Source organism: Lissotriton vulgaris, chromosome 10 (assembly GCF_964263255.1).
Source record: "Lissotriton vulgaris chromosome 10, aLisVul1.2, whole genome shotgun sequence".
Classification (NCBI taxonomy): domain Eukaryota; kingdom Metazoa; phylum Chordata; class Amphibia; order Caudata; family Salamandridae; genus Lissotriton; species Lissotriton vulgaris.
In genome coordinates this window covers 200,673,532-200,692,214 of record NC_141698.1, presented here as the reverse complement: position 1 = coordinate 200,692,214, position 18,683 = coordinate 200,673,532, and the positions used below count along the sequence as shown (strand labels likewise).

The 18,683-nt window shown below is 44.2% G+C and overlaps 1 protein-coding gene across 1 annotated transcript in view; it reads right to left on the bottom strand.

Moving 5' to 3' along the window:
* Positions 1–3,537: 3,537 nt before the first annotated feature.
* Positions 3,538–18,683, bottom strand: part of LOC147684987 (3-ketoacyl-CoA thiolase B, peroxisomal-like) — a 58,907-nt gene continuing 43,761 nt past the window's right edge. The window contains exons 4-8 of the mRNA XM_086939746.1: positions 11,514–11,704; positions 10,929–11,111; positions 8,176–8,231; positions 4,671–4,816; positions 3,538–3,622 (exon numbers count right to left, since the gene is read on the bottom strand). Of these exons, the coding sequence (XP_086795872.1) occupies positions 3,538–3,622; positions 4,671–4,816; positions 8,176–8,231; positions 10,929–11,111; positions 11,514–11,704 (661 nt within the window). The remainder of the gene's footprint in view (positions 3,623–4,670; positions 4,817–8,175; positions 8,232–10,928; positions 11,112–11,513; positions 11,705–18,683) is intronic.

Genomic DNA, 18,683 nt, shown 5'->3' with positions numbered 1-18,683 from the left:
CCGGACTATGCAAAGCCCAGGAGCTTTTGGCTTAAACCTCTCTGCCGAAACATGGGTACACGTAGCTACCTAGTAGCTTTGCGCATCCTAATGACGGACACTTCCCCTCCTATTGTATGTGGCATAGCTAAATTTTTAAAACAGTTCTGGTTTATTCGTTGCAAGAGACTGTCAGTAGCGGTTTAATTCTCTTTTTAGCTAAATTATTCTGGACATTTCTTGTCCTTTTATCCTTTTTAATGAGATTTAATATTGCCTTCTTAAAATGTTGCTTTTTGTAGATTTGTAAATGGCTGTATTGTATGTGCGCTTATAAGATATCTTGCATATCGAATAAAAGCTTATGACTGACTGACATTAATATTGTGCTTCATTTTTTGGATGTAGCACACTTGTTCCTGTTTACATGAGGCCACCAAGGTATACATGACTGCAGTCAATCAACCCAAGGATGTCAGGGAATCTCTCTGTAGCATAGGAGTTCGCTTTGTTGGCCCTGGCTGGGTTGGTATCCACTGTTAACTCTATATGCTGCCAACTCACCTTCTGCAAAGCGTGAAATACTTAGCAGAGTATTTTGCTGAAGGTTGGCTGAGAAATGCCACGCACCAATCCTACTGTCACTTATGTGGCATATGTTGCAACGAACTCTAGTACTGCTATGATTTTCAGGAAGGCCAAAGGCAGTGGATCCATATGTCAGGCTCTAGGGCATCCATAATGATGAAAGTATGTTTTGCATGGTGCCCATATTAACCCTTTCGCTGCAGCGGCTATTCCGCCGCAGCGCTAACGGGGTGGGGCGGCCGCGCGGCGGCCGCATGCTAGTGACAGAACCGCTCCGTCACCAGCCGCGGTTGAGCTATGCTGGTGACGGAGCGGTTCCATCATGACCCGCCCCGCTCATTAGAACGGCCGCGCAGGCGCGGCGGCCGGGCCATGACGGAACCGCTCCGTCATCAGCACAGCCCAACGTCATCAGCACAGCCCCCCTGCTGATGACGGAACGGTTCCGTCATCAGCAGGGGAGGGGTTAAGTTTGTGTTTTCAGGTTCCAGCCTTATGCCGACAATCCCGGCTGTTACCATGTGGTGCTACACCATTTGAGGTCATTGATTGGTGGTCTAGTTTTCACCTTCATGCTGAATGATTTATTGTAGCAGAACATGGAGCTGGCATAGCATGATTCAATTGGCCAAGCAGTGCAGACCTATGCTGCTGTATTCAGGTGTGGGAGTGTGAACCGCTGCAATCAACCTGCAACTGCTTCATGTGTCCTAGGCCTGGAGCGATTCGGACTGGGACCCCAATTTCGAAAGTGGATAGCGGGCATCTACAGCTCCCCAACAACGGCGATGCGGGTCAACAGTCTGCTTTCCGACAGCTACGCAGTGGAAAGGGGCACCCGGCAGAGCTGCCCCCGCTCCCCTCTGCTTTTTGCTCTCTACATGGAGCCCTTCGTCCAACGGCTTCGGAAAAATCAGAGAGCGTAGGGAGTCCCCTTTGATCTGGACCGTCATCTCATCAGCCTTTACGCTGATGACATTATCTTTTTGGTACCTCATCCCCTGACCTTCATACGGCCATTGTGGAAGACATGCAGGCCTTTAGCCGGGTTTCTAGCTTCAAAATTAAGATGCAGAAATCCCAGGTACTCAACCTCACCGCCGCCCAACCTACCATTGATGCCCTACCGGCTAACTACGCTTTTGACTGGGAGGCGGATGGCATTGCATACCTTGGCTTGACTTTGCATCGGAGCCTCGCGCAGATGGCAGCAGTGAACTTTGCAGCCCTTCTAACTCGCATCTGGGCAGACCTGACCCGTTGGCCGCCACTACCTTTGTTATGGTTTGGTAGGCTGTCCACTGTTAAAATGAACGTACTCCAGCGAGAACTGTACATGTTTCAAACGCTTCCACTGGAGCCTCCTCCGTAGGTCTTTCCTCATATACAGACCACTTCTTATGGGGGCCGATCTCCCCTCGCCTGCAGAAGACCTTACTGCAGCGTTCTAAGAAAGAAGCAGGCCTTGCTTTCCCCGATATTACCTGCTACTACCAAACCTCCCTTCTTCAGTACATGGTGGAATGGAACCACCCCATGACCGAGAAACACTGGGTCTTCATGGACCAAACAGTGGCGGGCCACCATATCTGGCGTAATGCCTAGCTTCCGTGACCCGCTCGCGTCTGGGGGCTATACTTTTCTCCAGTCACCCGCCCTCCCATGCTAGTTTGGGACAGGGTCGCCCTGTGGGCTAACCTTACCACATTCCCCTCGCCAATGACCCCGATATTTTCCAATCCTGCCTTCCCACCTGGCATGGACACGGGGCTGCAGCACGCTGGCTAGAGGGCATCTGCAAGTGCTTAGGGCATCTGTTCGATATACAGGGTCTTATTCTCTTCAAGGATCTACAAAAGAGTTGCGACCTTCTTAGGTCTGATCTCTTCCTTCATTCCCAGATGACACACTGGATCTCAGGTGCCACGACGCTCTCCTTGGCACACAGACCGCTGCAACCCTTTGGGAAATGGCGCACTCGCAAGAAAGATGATCGGGGGTTCATTTCTGAAATATATTCCTTTCTCATGGCGGGCATTTCTAAAACTCACTCCGTGGGTCAGAGACAATGGGAGGCTGAGTTGGGGCGCACACTACGGGTCATGGGGAGACCGCCTTCAAGATTGCATCCTACTGGTGGCATCCTAACTGTAACAGCCTCTGCTGGAGAGTCCTGGCATGCTCCTTCATTTACTGTGGCACTGTCCCAAGCTTACAAGATATTGGGAACGGGGTATTGGATGACATCGACAAGGCCTTCTCCACTACCATACACAGGCTCCTGGCATATACCATTTTAGGCCTGCCCAACGCGCTGACTTTATCCCTGCGCTCTGAGGGAGACAGATGGCGCTTGCGCTGAACGCTGCGCATCGAGTAATCCTGGCTGGTTGGAAAACAGACAGAACTCCAGACCATAGGCAATGGCTGCATCAGCTCTGGTACCTTTTGGGTATGGAACGACTCTCAATGGCAACATTGGGGACCTCTGCTGCTTATGCCAAGACCTGGGCCCCATTTATCCAAATTCTCTCCTCTGAATTTTGGGAAGTGACATGTCCCAGCTACCTCCAGCTCTTGAAATTGATCCCTGAAGACAGCATGCCCCATAATCCGCGGTGACGTCCCGTCACACTTTCTATTCCCATGTGGCAAGAAGGGCACACTTACTCAATCGCCGACAGGTCAGCTCCTTCCCCTTTCCTTTATTTATAGCTCACTGAGGAGGATGGGTGGGGGTGGGATTGGGTGTTCATGGGCTTTTATTTGGTTTGGTTTTTATGGAAATGGCATCACTATGAAGCGTTGATCGGTCACAGGCTTCCAGCTCTCATTGCCGGCAGGTCGAGCACCACACTTATATGCTGGAATTGTGTTTGTTGCCACTTTGCTACATCCATTCTTACGGGCCGGCCCTCTGGGTTGTAGGCGACTTGCTGTGTTAACCATCAGTCAGTATGCTCTCCGTGGCTATTTTGTTACAATGCTTGGACCAGCTTTTCTCCGGCCCGCTGGGTTGTAGGTGCCTGTGTCCTGATTCATCTTGCTATGTGTTCTGACAATACAAATTGATTTAATGCTAAAAAAATAAACAGGGGAGTTGGGGGATGCGAAAGGAACTCGGAAGACATGGGTGGAGGCTGGAGAAAAGCACACAGGCAAGCACAACAGGAAGGAAGGCAGGTGACAGAGAGCAACACGGGAGAGACTAACATAAGGAAGGTAATAAGGAAAAAAAAGTTCCTCAATCCCAACATGAGTAGCAGCGGAAAGAGACTAATCAAAGATAATCAATCTGCTCTTGGTCCGTGCTCCTGAGGAAAGAGAAGGAAGTGAAGTTGGCAGGGGCTGCCAAATTCAGAGGCAGAGAGAAGAGTGACAATGAAACCAACAAATGGTAATCAGTAGGAGGGCTACAAGCCCCTTGTTATATACAAAAACGTTTGCAAGCGGGAGTGCATGCACTGTCCCCAGTGGAACCTAAAACCATGGAGCATATTTGCAAGGGCTTTATCCCCGCTTTTTAGGCTTAAAACTCCAAAAAGCGGAGATCAAACTATCACCCTATTTACAAGAGGGTGCTAACATGCATAATCGCATGTTAGCACCCTTTTTTCCAACGCTTCCCTTTGCATCTCTAATGAGATGCAAAGAGGGCATACCCCGGATGGACAACCTTGCAAATATGGCTGATATTCACATCGCAATATTTACAAGATGGCCCAGCATTTTAGCTTTGGGAGAAAACTGCTGTTTTCTCCAAAAACTAACGTCTTCTAAAATGCAGACTTACCTATCCCTAACATTGGGGTGGATTATGCTGATACAACCCTGTGGGTCGTATCAGCAAGGTTAACGCAGTTTTGCAAGGAACATCGCTGGAAAACCAGTGATGTTCCCTGCAAAACGGCAATAACCTCGCTATCCCTGGAATTTGTATTGCCCTGGAGTAACACGTTATTAACGTGCTACCAGGGCGATAAATTCCAGAGATAACCTGCGATAATAATATTATCGCTAAGCACAGCCAGCGATAATTATCGCTGCCCATTGATAATATGCCCCCAAGTAAACAAAACGGTATGTATCAAAGTGTAACTCACCTCTTTCCTCTGCGCTTCAGTTCATTTAAGAGAGTGACAACCTGTCTTGCTCCAGTGCAGCCCAGGGGATGCCCCAATGCCACAGCTCCACCATTGGGATTCACCTTCTCTGCAGGAATTCCCAACTTCTCAATGCAATATACGGCCTATACGAGATATGTATCAAAGAGTATTACACACAAGAAGTAATAATACAGCTTTTCAATTTTCACTGTCCATGTAATCCTCATTCTGTTGGCTCAAACAATTTGAAGTACAGTCATCTGCAATGCATACTTTCCTCTTTCCCTTCATGCTCGTAAGAGTAATGGGTTTTCCTGTGAACATGCTCCTTTTAAAAATTACACCAACGTCCTAAAAAAGGAAGATATTGGGCATGCTTTCTGCCTCATGCCAAGACTTCTTATGCCTATTTATTTATTTATTTAAGAAGCTTATAAAGCGCACGGCTACCCCCAACGGGGGTGCCCCGGCGCTACAGACTGCAAGCTAGAGAGAAATGAGCTGCTTATGAGATGGTGAACAACCAAGTTTTCAGTTTGCTTCCGAACAAAGGCTCCGAGTCAATGAACCTAAGATCGAGTGGGAGGCTGTTCCAAAGTTTAGCTGTAACTACGCCGAACGCTCTGCCCCCACTCCAGGCACGACGGAATCTGGGTACCACCAGGAGGCGTAGGCTATTCGATCTCAGAGATCTGACAGATTGGGACCGTTTAAGTCTCTTTTTTAAATATCCAGGGCCTAATCCGTTGAGGGCACGGAAGACAAAAATCAAAGCTTTGAACTGGATGCGACGGGCAATGGGGAGCCAGTGCAGCTTCTTCTAGTAAGGAGAAACCGATTGGCAAAAAGGAATATTGCCAATCAGTCTTGCAGCGGCATTTTTGTACTATTTGCAAACGTTCAATTTGGTACAAGGGGGCGCCCGCATAGAGACTGTTGGCATAATCTAAATGCGATGTAATCAGGGCATGAACAATGGTTTTGCGGGAATCCAAAGTGAGGTAGGGGAAGATCTTCCTGATCATACGTAGTTTGCCAAAGCAAGCTGCTGTGACCTTGTTGATTTGTGATTTGCAGGACAGTGCATTATCAAATTGAAAGCCCAAGTTTCGAGCTGTCTGGACTGAGACCGGTGGAGGATTCAGTACAGTTGGCCACCACTGAAGGGCAGGCAGCGCGGTTTTCTGATTAAAAAATAAAACCTCAGTTTTATCGGTATTCAGTTTAAGGTGGTTAGAGGTCATCTAGGAGCAAATATTGCTGAGGCAGTGGCGAAAATTGATGAAATTGGTATCAGAGTGATCTCTAAATGAAAACATAAGCTGAGTATCATCAGCGTAGGAGATCACTCTGACCCCCCAAGATTCCACCACTTTTGCCAGCGGAGCCAGATAGACATTAAAAAATAGAGGACTCAAGGCCGAGCCCTGAGGCACTCCGCAAAAAAGAGGTTTACCCTCTGATTCAAAAGGTCGGAGAAAGACCTTCTGAGTCCGACCTGTAAGGATTGATCTAATCCAAGTCAGCACAGTACCTCCGATTCCCGACTGCCCTAGTCGGTCCAGCAGTATCTCGTGAGAAACTGTATCGAAAGCGGCGGAAGGTCGAGGAGGACCAACATGGCCTCCTCGCCCCTATCCACACACTCACGAGTAGTCTCCGATACCTCCAGAAGAGCGGTTTCGGTACTATAGCCTGTTCTAAATCCAGACTGCGAGTCATGTAACAATTGGTTGGATTCTAGATAATCTGCCAATTGTTTCTGGGCAGCCTTTTCCAGGATTTTTGCTGGCTTTGGAAGGAGAGAAATCGGACGGTAGTTGCAGAATAGCGAGGGATCTGCATCCGTTTTCTTCAAAATCGGGACTAACATTGCCTGTTTCCATGCCATGGGGAATTGACCCGTGCGTAGTGAGGAATTCCAAATGGAAAGGAGTGGGCTGATCAGTACAGGGGCAAGATTGCCAATCACCTTAGCAGGAGCCGGATCAAGCAGCGACCCCGATTTACATTGGGTAAGTAGATTTATGGCAGTCTCAGAAGTGAGCTCTTTAAAAGAATACAGCAAGACTTTCTGAGAATCCTATTGCCAACTATACTCAATAAACCTCAAAACAATGTTTGACCAAAGGATAAAGCATGAGATGGAAGAAAACAAATGTTTCATGTCTTTGTAGTGGAGATGGCTTCAAGAGCATGGATTCTACCCTAGAGGTCTGTGGTGGGGAGGAGGCAAAGTCCGAATGGCCTCCTAAACTAGAGTCTTTGGTTGTGTCCCCTTCAACGTTCCACCCTAAATCCACTTACGGGGTCCTCACACTGCACTGTTGCTTCAGTTTAGTTCTCTTGCCTGGCGTGAGTACGCTGTTTCAGACAAAACCATCTCTAGCATTAGCGATTGGAAGCTCCCCCTCTCCATTTTAAAACATTAAAGGGCTACTGTAGGCTCAAAGGAAAGCAGTGGCATTGCTGCTAATTACAGTTAAATCTGCTTTATAGTTTTTCACTTTTGAGCCAGACAGCCAATGCATAGTTGATACTGTGCTGCCTAGAGATTGGAGGATCTTTTTAGTTAGTGTGGAAATGCAGTTCATAGAAAGAGGTTTCTTTTCAAAAGAGCCATGGATCAGGACAGTCCCTGAAGTTTACACCAGATTTGCAATATTTCCTGTACTTGGCTGCATATATTTGGCTCCTCTTTTAGCTTGTGGCAAGTGGTTAAGACAATGGGGCATATTACCAAGGGCCTTATCGCCGCTTTAGCGGGAATTTTTCCCGCTAAAGTGGCGATAATTTTATCGTCCTATTACCTAGCTGTCGCTAACACCAGATAGCGACAGCTAGTAGGAGATAGCGATCATCTTGGGCCCCGCTTTGCATGTCAGTGATATTTATCGCTAATGACATGCAAAGTGGGCGTGCCAAGATGTTAGCGACTGGAAACAGTCGCTAACATCCCTATCTCCTATTACCAACTTTTGGAAATATTTGCGCTAAGCGCGAATATCTCCAAAAGCTAACGCCTGCCCCAGAGCAGTTCTTAGCCATGTTATCCAATGGTAGGTGGAAAACATGGCTAAGAGCTTTAGCTCAGTAATGCATGAATATCGCTGACTTTTCAGCGATATTCATGCATTTCGGCCGATTTTTATCGCTTATGAGATAAACCTTGATAATAGCAAGGCTCCTAAGCGATAAAAATAGGCGATGCACAGCGTTAAAATAATAGCCGCTAACCAAGCATAGCGATAATTATCGCTTATGCTTGGTAATATGCCCCAATGTTAGCTCCCATTTTAATTTTTTTTTTTGCAAATCTACTGGGCAAATCCAAAAGGAACCAACTTCATACAGTTCGTCCACCTTAAAACTTAGCTGCGTCTGCCAAAATGCTTAATGTCTACAATACTTTACTTGTGGTGGGTCCCTTAGTTATAGAGACAAACTTTCAATGATAATTTAAAAGGAAAAATCAATCAGTGAAATCTGAGGATAACCTTACCTGACTGGCAAAGGCTTCATTGATTTCATAAACATCTACTTCATGTATACTTAGACCTGTGAGAAAATGACTCATTAGAGGGAAGACAGCCTTTTTCATTGTTATTCAGTCAGCTAGAACAGCTTGTAATTTAACATTTAGGGGCCGATTTTGAGGTTGGACAGAATTGCTTACGCCTGACACCAAATCGGGCCTGGAACCGACCAACACCTAGTCGGCGGTCCCGACCACCAATTTTAGGATGTGACCGAACACTGTTTGGTCGCATTTCTACATTTTCCTATGGGAGTATGTATTATGGCCTTTAACCGCCCGTAATGCATGCTCCCATAGAAGAATGGTAGGTGTGGTTCATCTCTGCACCCGGTGGCCGACACCTCAAGTTGCCTGCCACGGGGTGCAGGGATCCACAGGGAGGCACCACAGGTGCCCCCTCGGCCTCAACCAGAGGTCGCACACCCAAGGGGTCCTGCTGAGGGCCCCCAAACATGCTTTCCAACATGGTTTCTATGTCAGACAGGCCGGCATGGAAAACATGTTTGAAACCGCGCGCCGTAATCCTAAAGGCAGAAATGCTTTGGAATTACAAGCTGGTTCCGACTAGCCGAAGGGCTCCATGAGCCCGTCGGACCAGTTAGAATAACCGGTCAGTTTCAATTCCGACTGGCCTCATCTTTTTTAGCCAGTCGGAATTGAAACTGACGATGGCAGTCGGAAAGCCTCTGACCAACTGTGATCGTAAAAGGCCCCGTAATGTTACAAATTATGGGCACAAATTAAACAAAGGTAAACGTACAAGAAAATCACTGAAAAACAAGACAGAGTAATTAATTTCACGTTGAATTTACACAAAGTACAATTGTGATATATATGCAACCTATGACTATTATATACTATTATACACTGAAATGTAAGAATGTGCTTAAACCTACCTGAATGTGAAAAATTAAATAAGGAATTAATATGGAAACTGGGCAAAAATATCGAATCTGTGTAATGACATATTTCAAGAAAGGTATTGCATAACCATCTAAGAAGATGATGAAAAAAATCTCATGAGAACGCGGAGCGGGACATAGAGATCTGGAGTGATATGTTGGAAGGGCTTGTGGCTGAGGAGACACCGCAGGCTACACCCTGTGGGCATTCATGGCTTTTGGGGTTTGTTGGACTCACAGGGACCTCGAGGGCTGATTTCCTGAATTTCTAAATGAAATGTAGGTGAGTCTGAAAATTGTTGGCTATATAGGGCTGTTCATGTGCATGCCATACTGTGTTTTTCTATTATGTGAGATTATTAAATAAAAACAAGTTTAATAAACAAATATTTAAAAAAAGCCCATGAAAGTGCACATTAAATTCAAGTCGCTTACCCAGTTTTATTTAAAAAAAATTGAAAGCCAATCTCAAAGTGTTGAAAAAATGTGGAGTTTGATAACTTTTGTACCTTTGGTGATTCTAGAATCACCAGGTCATGGCAACCTGGAGACATATACATACAGAGTACATGGTTAACATTTGACTTTGCTCAAATGAAGGATAACGTTTGAAAATCATCCGCTTGCATGGGTACTTAACCACCCCAGGCAACTTTTTGGGCATCTCCAAAAGAAGCAATAGAAATGGTGGGACTTATTTATGAACTCCTTGCGCCGTCGGAGCGGCACGTTGCATGGCGCTACGACGGCGTAACCTGATGGGTGAAATTTACAAACGCACATAAAGCCACCCTGCGTTAGGGGCGTGACATGGGTGTTGCTGTGGGTGTTCCCACGCAACACCCATGTCCACTGATGCATTTTCAGATTTATGAGCAGGTGCCCCTTCTTGCACAAAAACAATCTCCCCATGATGCAGGCACTCTTGCACCATGGTGCAAGGGTGCCTGCACATGGCAGCAGTTTGTGCACCAGCGCAGGGAAAGGCACAGAATTGCGAAATGTTGCTGTAAATATGTTGCATCCCTGTATCCGGAAACAAATGCAGCGTGGTGCAGCAAAATAACTTGCTGCACCACACTGCGTTAGTTTCCCATAAATAAGCCCCGGTATGTTAAAATTAATATGTTTACCTGATATAGTTAATTGGTACTTGATCAGCATAAGCAAGTTGTTCAAGTTCAAAAAGCACATCTTGTGAATAATTTTAAAAGAAAAAGGAACAATTTTAATGCAAGTGTACCAACCATTAAAACAAATTCTTTCTGAGAGGCTGCAACAGTTATTAGCAAGTAACTTATTGTGTATTAATTTCTACTCCATACCAAATGTATACCTTTATATAAAACAGATGTTGAGAATAAATGAATAAGAATGGTTTACTTCTATCCATCCCAGGGTTAGTCAGTGATTGTCAGCAGTCACTTTATAATACAAATATAGAAATCTGGCATGATCATTCGGTGTTTTAAATTGGGGTGACAGTGATAATTTCACATGGGAGATGAATTGCTGCATATAGATTTGACTGATCTTTTATTAACTGAAAATAAACTAAGTTACTATCCCAGAAAAACATAGGATGGAATGAAAAAAACTATCAAATTATTATTGACAAATTACCCTAAAAAATAGCTACAGACTTTGGCTACAGATGTTGGCTACATTGAAAGATTCAGCTACCAGGGAGTGGTGTTTGGCAAAGACAGCAGGTTTATGTGTGAACTCACCACCTCTTTTCCTGGTTTCTTTCTCCATAACTGCTGTAAACACTCCATAACTAAATATAAAAATATACTTGAAAGCAACGCTTACCAGCCTTCTCCAGCGCAGCAGGGATAGCAAAGGCTGGTCCAATGCCCATTACATCAGGCGGGACACCGACTACTGCATATGACCTCAGAATCCCAAGAATTGGAAGCATCATCAGCTCAGCTTTCGCACGCCTGGCAAGTAGAACAGCAGCAGCAGCGCCATCGCTGACTTGGCTGGAGTTACCTGAGGTTATAAAGCACCGGTGTGAACATGGTCCCTTCCTTTCCTTTGCAAGATCTACTTCAGACCAGATTTCTCAGTGTTATTTTACCCCATTTTGTATTCGCATGGACAATGCCTCAATCAATTATGTTAGTTGCTCCCTAATAGATTCAAATGTTTGTGATGAAAGTTTATCTTTTGGGAAATAACTTATGGTCTAAACTAAGTTACAAGAGTTAGTAAACCACTTGCAAACATACCTCAATTGGTAGAATTTAAGTGGGTGTAGAAACTTAACAAAATAAAATAAGGATACAATCCTTAAAATAAAGAATGATCAAATCCTGTCAGTCAAACCCATGCATAATGAGATCAACTCAATTGTTTTCGTTACATCTCTCTAAGAATTTCTCAAGAACATACCAGCTGTTGTGCTGCCATTCTCCTTAAAAGCGGGCTTGAGTGTCGCCAGTACCTCCGTAGTCGTGCTGGGACGTATTCCTTCATCTTGGACTACTGTTACGGTTTTTGTGTTACCCATATCATCCATGACTGTAGTGGTAACTGGGAGAATTTCATTTTTGAAATTGCCAAGGCATTGGGCTCTGGATGCCCTGATAGTACAAAAAATTATTATTAAGATCAATAAGGGCATTTGAATACCTATAGCGCTTATTGTGACACAAATCACTCACCACAGGTAGCACAAGTAAGGCAGCCAATTAAACAAGCATTGAAAAGGCCAATAGGTCTCACTTCTATAATGCACGGACCGAGCTGTTGGCTATGACAATGTTTTTCTGTAAAGCATTGTTTAAAAACCGTAATAGAAAATAATATTTCCAAATGCTGGAGGAAAAACAAACGCATACCTTTTGATATCTCAAAATCATTGCATTCTGGAAATTCTCAACATAATTTTAATGAATAAGGTAGTTTTTAGAATGTAAAGGGAAACACTTTCCAAGGCCTAATTTACCTTCCACATAATTTAGCCATTTGCTCCTCTGCACCAGCCCAGGGAACAGATGTATTAGTCTCCAGGACACCAGCTGAGTGAGTGCAGCAGATGGCCCTTGGCACTTGGCCCAGAACCATTAAAGCCTTTGTGAGCTTGTGTGTTCATGCAATATATGAAATGAAGGCGTTAAAACCAAAACAACCCTTAAAGACTTATTTTCAGCCATACCCCAGGACAAATATCTATATCCCTGCTGATGTACGTGTATAGAAAATCTGATTTGAGGGATGAAGCAGTACCAGAGAGAAAGACCTATCAAGCACATGCACTCTCATGGTGTGCTGAATGACAAAGAAAAAAGGCGTTCCTTAAATGGGAGAAGTGGAAGGATAAAGGTAAGCCCTCAAAAAGACTGTAAAGAGGCTATGCTCCAGTGCAGGGAAAACACAAGTAGGTGAAGGCAAATCATTGAACGAGAAGCAAGCAAATGAGAATGGCATTATAGCCTACCAGTGGCAGCACCATTTTATTTCGTGTCTTATAAAGCGCCCGAATCACCCCCGACGGGGTATCTCCACGCTACGGAAGTGCTACAGTTAAGAAGAGAAGAGGTTATCAGAAAATCTCAGTTTTGGTGAGCTTCCGGAAGAGTAAATAGTCAGGACATTTCTGGAGGTGGCTGGGGAGCTGATTACAGTGGGAGGGGGCTAGGTAGTAAAAAACGTTCCCACCTATGCAGGATTTCTTAACGCGGGGCACCAAAAGTAGCGATTTGGAGCCTCACTGGAGTGTTCTGAAAGGCTGATAACGGGTGAGTCTATCTGCTAAATAGCTAGGGCCATCGCCGTTTGGTGCCTTGTGCACCGTGCAGCAGATCTTAAATCGAATCCACTTGCGGATTGGTAACCAGTGTAGTCCATGAAGTAGCGGCAGAGAGGTGGTCCTGGCAGGAGAGTTGAAAACTAGACGGGCCGCAGTGTTTTGGAGCACCTGAAGTCTATTGAGGGAGGATTTGTTAGCTGAAATCAGGAGTGCATTGCAGTAATCTAGGCTGCTTATTACTAATGCCTGAGGAGTGATTTAAGAACTGTCATGGGGAGAAAAGGGAAACCCCTCCTCAGGAGGCTTAGCGTATGAAAGCAGGAACCTACAGTGGTAGTGACTTGCTCCTTCATCGTAAGTTTTTGGTCCAAGTATACACCTATGCTTTTTACCACTGCTTTGGGGCCCAGGGCAGCACCCAGTTTAGTTGCCCACCAATCTGGGGACCAGAGGAGAGGAGCTTCTCCGAATAGTATAATATTTGTTTTCCCTGTATTAAGCTGAGGGAAAATTGTTCCTCATTCAAGCACCAATGGCTGTCATGCCTTCTGAGAAGGTAGACTGGGTAGTAGGAGAGCTTTTATCAAAAGTCAATAGAAGCTGGGTGTCATCAGTGTATGAGATTGGAATGAAGCCCTGTTCCCTGAGTAAGTCCACTAACCGAGCCACATAAATGTTAAACAGGGTGGGACTGAGACAAGATCCCTGAGGTACTCCTTTAGTCAACTCCGAAGTTTGAGATCGAAGGCACAGAGGTTGATGGTTTGAGTGCGGTGAGTTAGGAAGCATGACGGCCACTGAGAGGCTGCGCCATGAATTCCAATGTTTCTCAGTCTGTTGAGAAGGATGGAGTGGGATATAGCGTCAAACGCCCCTGACAAATCCAGCAGCACTAAAGATGTTGCTTGTCCATTATCCAGGGAGTGCCTTAGGTGGTCTGTGATGGCAATCAATACTGACTCGTAATAAACCTAGGTCGAAACCCAGACTGAGAGGGGCCGAGGCATTCTGTCACTTCAATGTACTCTGGGAGATGTTTGTTAATGTGTTTTTCCAAGAGTTTTCACAGAAAAGGTAACAGAAAAATGGGGCAGTAGTTGGTCAGATCATCCCATCGGGCATTGGGTTTCTTCCGAATGGGAATTATTTGAGTAGCCTTCCATTCGGGTGGTAAATGGCCCTTCCTCAAGGAAAGATTAAGAATTGAGCAAATATCAGGTGACAGCTGTTTGTACAGTAATGAAGATACTTTGGGCAGGTAGAATATCCTGAGGGGAACCTGATTTGACCGTTTTCAGTAGAGATGCCACAGTATCAGTTGTGAGAGGGGGGAAGCATTCGAGTGAATGCATAGTAGGTGAGTGTAAGGGACAGAGGGTTGAAGTGTTTTTCGAGGGGTCCCTGTCTTTAGTGATTTTATCATAAATAATCTAAATTTTCAGGATGAAGTGGTTGGATAACTTATCACGCAGTTCTTGTGGTGGAGTTACTTCATTGTGATAGGCCTTAGGATTAGTGAAGGAGTTGAGGATGCTGTAGAGTTCTTTAGAGGATTTTCCGTCCTGGTTGAGTTGTGACTCAATATGGATTCTGCGCGCATTCTTTAGGTTCTTATGATAGTGGGCTAGAGAGATCTTATACATTTCTTTATCGTTTGCTGCATGGGAGAGACGTCAGCATCTTTCCCGCTTTTTACAGAAGCTTTTTTCCTTCTGTAGATCTGGAGAGAGCCATGCTGTCTAGAGCGTTTAGTCACATTAGGGTAGGATTTTAATGGGGCCAACTGGTCTAGGGTTGTTTATATTATAGTTTTTTATATCTTGCCAGACAATTCTCAATATTTTCTAATGCCAAATTGCCATTGTCCGGAAATGTGTCCGCGAAGCAATCAGGCGTGATTTTTTGTCTTCGAAGACTGCAGGAGGCTTTGGCGGAAGCGGAAGTGGCCCTTGGTCCTTTTATTTGAAAGCTAAGTAGAGAGTGGTCGGACCATGTGAGTAAGCAGGGGGCCTCACAGCAGATGTTGGGAGAAGTGGTCAGTATAAGTTCTATAGTGTGTCCCTCCAGATGTGTGGGGCCTACATTGATCTTCTCTAGTCCCAAGGTGGCTAGATCCGCCAAGAGCAACGAGGTATCCACATTAGAGGTGATCTTGCTATGTATGCTAAAGTCTCCTAATAGTAAGCAATGTTTAGTGGAAATAATGTGAGGGGCGATTAGTTCCTTTGCGGATATATGAATCCAAGGCAGTGAGCTCTGCCCGATATGGGGCAGAGCTGTGGGGTTTCGAAAGGCTGGCCGATTATGTCAGTGCAGAGAATAATTTTCTGAGTAGTTTGGTCCAGTTGCCAAATAGCACCCCCTCCACCCTTTAAGGGTAGACATGGGCAGTAAGTCAATTGCTGATAAGGCTAAGTTCCGACCCCTGTTGTTCTGGAGGAGGATTAGGACTACCCCTGATTTAGGCCCCTATGCCAAGGCGCTTGATGAAGTCATTCAACTAGATACGCAGCATAAAATTGGGTGGCTAAAGAATGTTAAGCTTTTATTATCAGACTTAGGGTTTGAGGGTCTCTGGGAAAATAGGGACCCAGCCTTAGTTCCTACTAAAACCTCTCTTAAAACTGAGTATTGGGGTAGGGTAGCCAAAACAGTAGCTGCTAATCCAAAAGAGGGCTGGTTAACTTTAGAATTTCCAAACCATAAATCTATTGCCTTTTTTTAACCATATCTAGAAATAATACAGACGCCAAGTGAAAGGAAATTGTATATGCAATTCAGATTTGGCACGCTTCCCCTCAATGTCATTACCAGCTGTTGAAGTTCCACTTGAGTGTCATCGTAGTTCTGTTCTCTTTGCACCGCCAGTGTTGAATCCATAGCACATGTCCTGTTTGCCTCCCCAGAGCTAGGTGGCTTGCACCTATATGTAGGCGGGTGGGAACACATAACCATGTGAAGAGCTGCGAATAGTTAGATCAGATCCTAGCCAAGTGATAGCATGCACTGTAGGAAAATTCTTGGGCCATATGTGGGGCAGCAGGAGAAAGCTCCTACAAGCAGATTGAGGTTGAGGGGTTGAGGAGAAATTTCCGGAAGGTTACTGTTGCCACTGTTCTTAGTAGCGCAGACAGAGGGCTATCTCGCTTGCGTATTGTGCTCCTGGTCTTAGTTTTAAATGGTCCGAACTGATGATGTGTCTTTTTAAAAGTTTTTATAATTTTTAAGAATTAGGTCATTCTCATATTGAATTTAGAGAAATTTTAAGTAAGAGTTAAATTGCATTTTTATCTAGAGGCTTTTTCTTATTAATGACTATCTGTCGCACAGTGTAACAGCGTGTGTATGAGCTGTAGTGTACATGCACTTTTATGGTCGAGCGGCCGAAATAAAGTATAAATTGTTATATTGTTTTTATAATGAAGCCAACCACCAGTAAGCAATGGGTGGGCTGTAAGACCACTGTAAGCTTACAATAGTACTTTTGCTGGTAGGCCTGACCATAATCACCTATTGTAATCACTTATTGAAACTGTGTTTGTACTGTAATTAGGGTTCCCGGTTTTATGGTATTTATTTATTTACCATTTCCGTCTGTATTTATCCATATTTATTTTTTGTCCTTCTTATTAGTATTTATCCATATTTATTTTGTATTCTGTGAAAAAACTAAGTTGTAATATGGTACATTTCCACATGTATTTAACTAATAAATGTGCACTCATACGCCTGTCATGCTTTAGTAGCAGTCAAATATAACATAACAATACACCCAGAGATAAAAATTGGCATTATAATACAAATGGATATTTTTGTTATTTAATGATACCTTATCCTATTTTTTAATTCCCCAAGGCATCTATCTGCTCAGCTCTTAAACTGTAATTAGTGACCGACAGTATTGGAAGGCTAATTTTCTTTATTTTTCCATTTTTAAAAATAAATACAGACAGGAAACACATCGACTTCCGTCTGTATTTATCTGTAAAAATAAGTAAAAATGGAAAACTGGGAGCCCTAACTATATTCCAAGCCCTTTATAACAATGGAGACTAGTGAAATCTCAAGTAATTTACAGGTTAATGAAGTCAAAGATACATCTGTGGCCCTCCCATGTGCCCTTTGTCTCACTTTTCTTTCCTTTGCATGCCTCAACCTTCTGCTGTCTGAATCAGACCACAGAAAGGCAAGTTGTTGTGAATTGAGGGAGTACAAGAAAGAAGTTTCAAGTTTATTTTATTTGCATAGTTCGTTAAAACCATTGCAATACAAATATAATTCATTTCAAGACAATTTTTACGTATAAAAATCCATACTTTTAAAAGATTATGCAAATTTACAAATCTAGTGTCTAGTTTTTAGGCACATTATATCCGGCTGTACACATCTCATTTGTTCTTTAGGATATTCGATTTAAGTCCGTACATTCCTAGGGGTATCAAAAGTTAATACATACAAAATGAGTTCTTCAGTGCTAGACATCGAGCTCCTCCTGTTTCTACATTTTTTTCTGTGAGACCGGGATGGTTATTTGTCAATAACTCGGTTTCCGATAATTTCTTTTCGCATATCCTCTAGAATTTTACCAAGGAACAGTTTAGTTGCGGGTCGCTCGGTGCGAAACATGCCAGGACAGCCTGCCTCCTAGTTCGAACAGCTCCCTGGTTAAATTTAACTTTCAGCAGTTGTTTCCGTTCTTGTGACAGTTCTTTTCAGAAGCATAGTAGGTGCAGCAGATCTTCCGGTGCTGAACCGCATAAGCGGCACCTAGGGTCCGCCTTCTCCTTTAGCCAGGGTGGAAGATGCTGAATGCAGGGTAGCAGACCAAATCTATGCTTCATAAAACTGATTTTTGTATGCTTAGCATAACCCAAATTGAATTACTTCTGAGCAGCTGGCTCGCAGTAGGTATTCAGAGTCATCCATCCGTGATACCTTTCTGAGAGTGAGGCTTTATCCTCCAGCCATGAAAGGTGTTTGACTGTTTTCCAAACCAGTTTCTTAAGCCTGCTGAAACTAGTAGGTGTTTCCCAGAGTTGGTACAATCCCAAATTGTGTAAGCCATTTTTAAGATATCTCGCAGCGGGTGTGGGGGTGTGACGTTCTATCTCTTTCCATAGCTGTGCATTTAATGGTCCCGGAGCGGCTTTCCGTATATTATCCCACGCTGTGATGTATGCCCCATGTCTCGCATTAGATCACTTCTGTATGCCAAAATCAAGTCTGATTTGCGGGGGTGAAGTATATTTAGGCAACCCAAATATGACCCTATACGTAGTTGATATTGTGGAGTCAAGTAGTTTGACATCTCTTCATTTCTGCGCCTCACTACCATAAGTAATTGTTGGCAGTAGCTTTGCACGAACCACCTGCACTGTAGGTAGAATAAATGGACCGTTTAGTTTCGAGTTCAGAGCTTTTAAAGAGGTTGCCAGGGCAATGCCTTTATGCCTGATGCTTTTCCTCTGTGCAAGGAATTGACCGCCTTTATCTATCTTTACGCCCCGGAATTTATATTCCAAGGTGTCCTTGTGAGAAGTTGGCCTGATATATGATGTTTCCAATTCTGGAACCACCTTGTATCAGTCCAAACAATCCCTTATGGTGTCTGGTTGTAAGTCAACCTTATTAGACAAGCTATCTTAAGGGTAGCATAGACTAAGCAGCCTTAAGGGCTTAACTCAAGAGGTCGTGTTAAGCGAGCTGTTTTACCAATCACAATCCTGTAATATCAAATGAAAGGACACCACACAAGTATATATTATAAAAATATATGTGTTTATTACTAAAATAATCCCCAGTACTCTTTA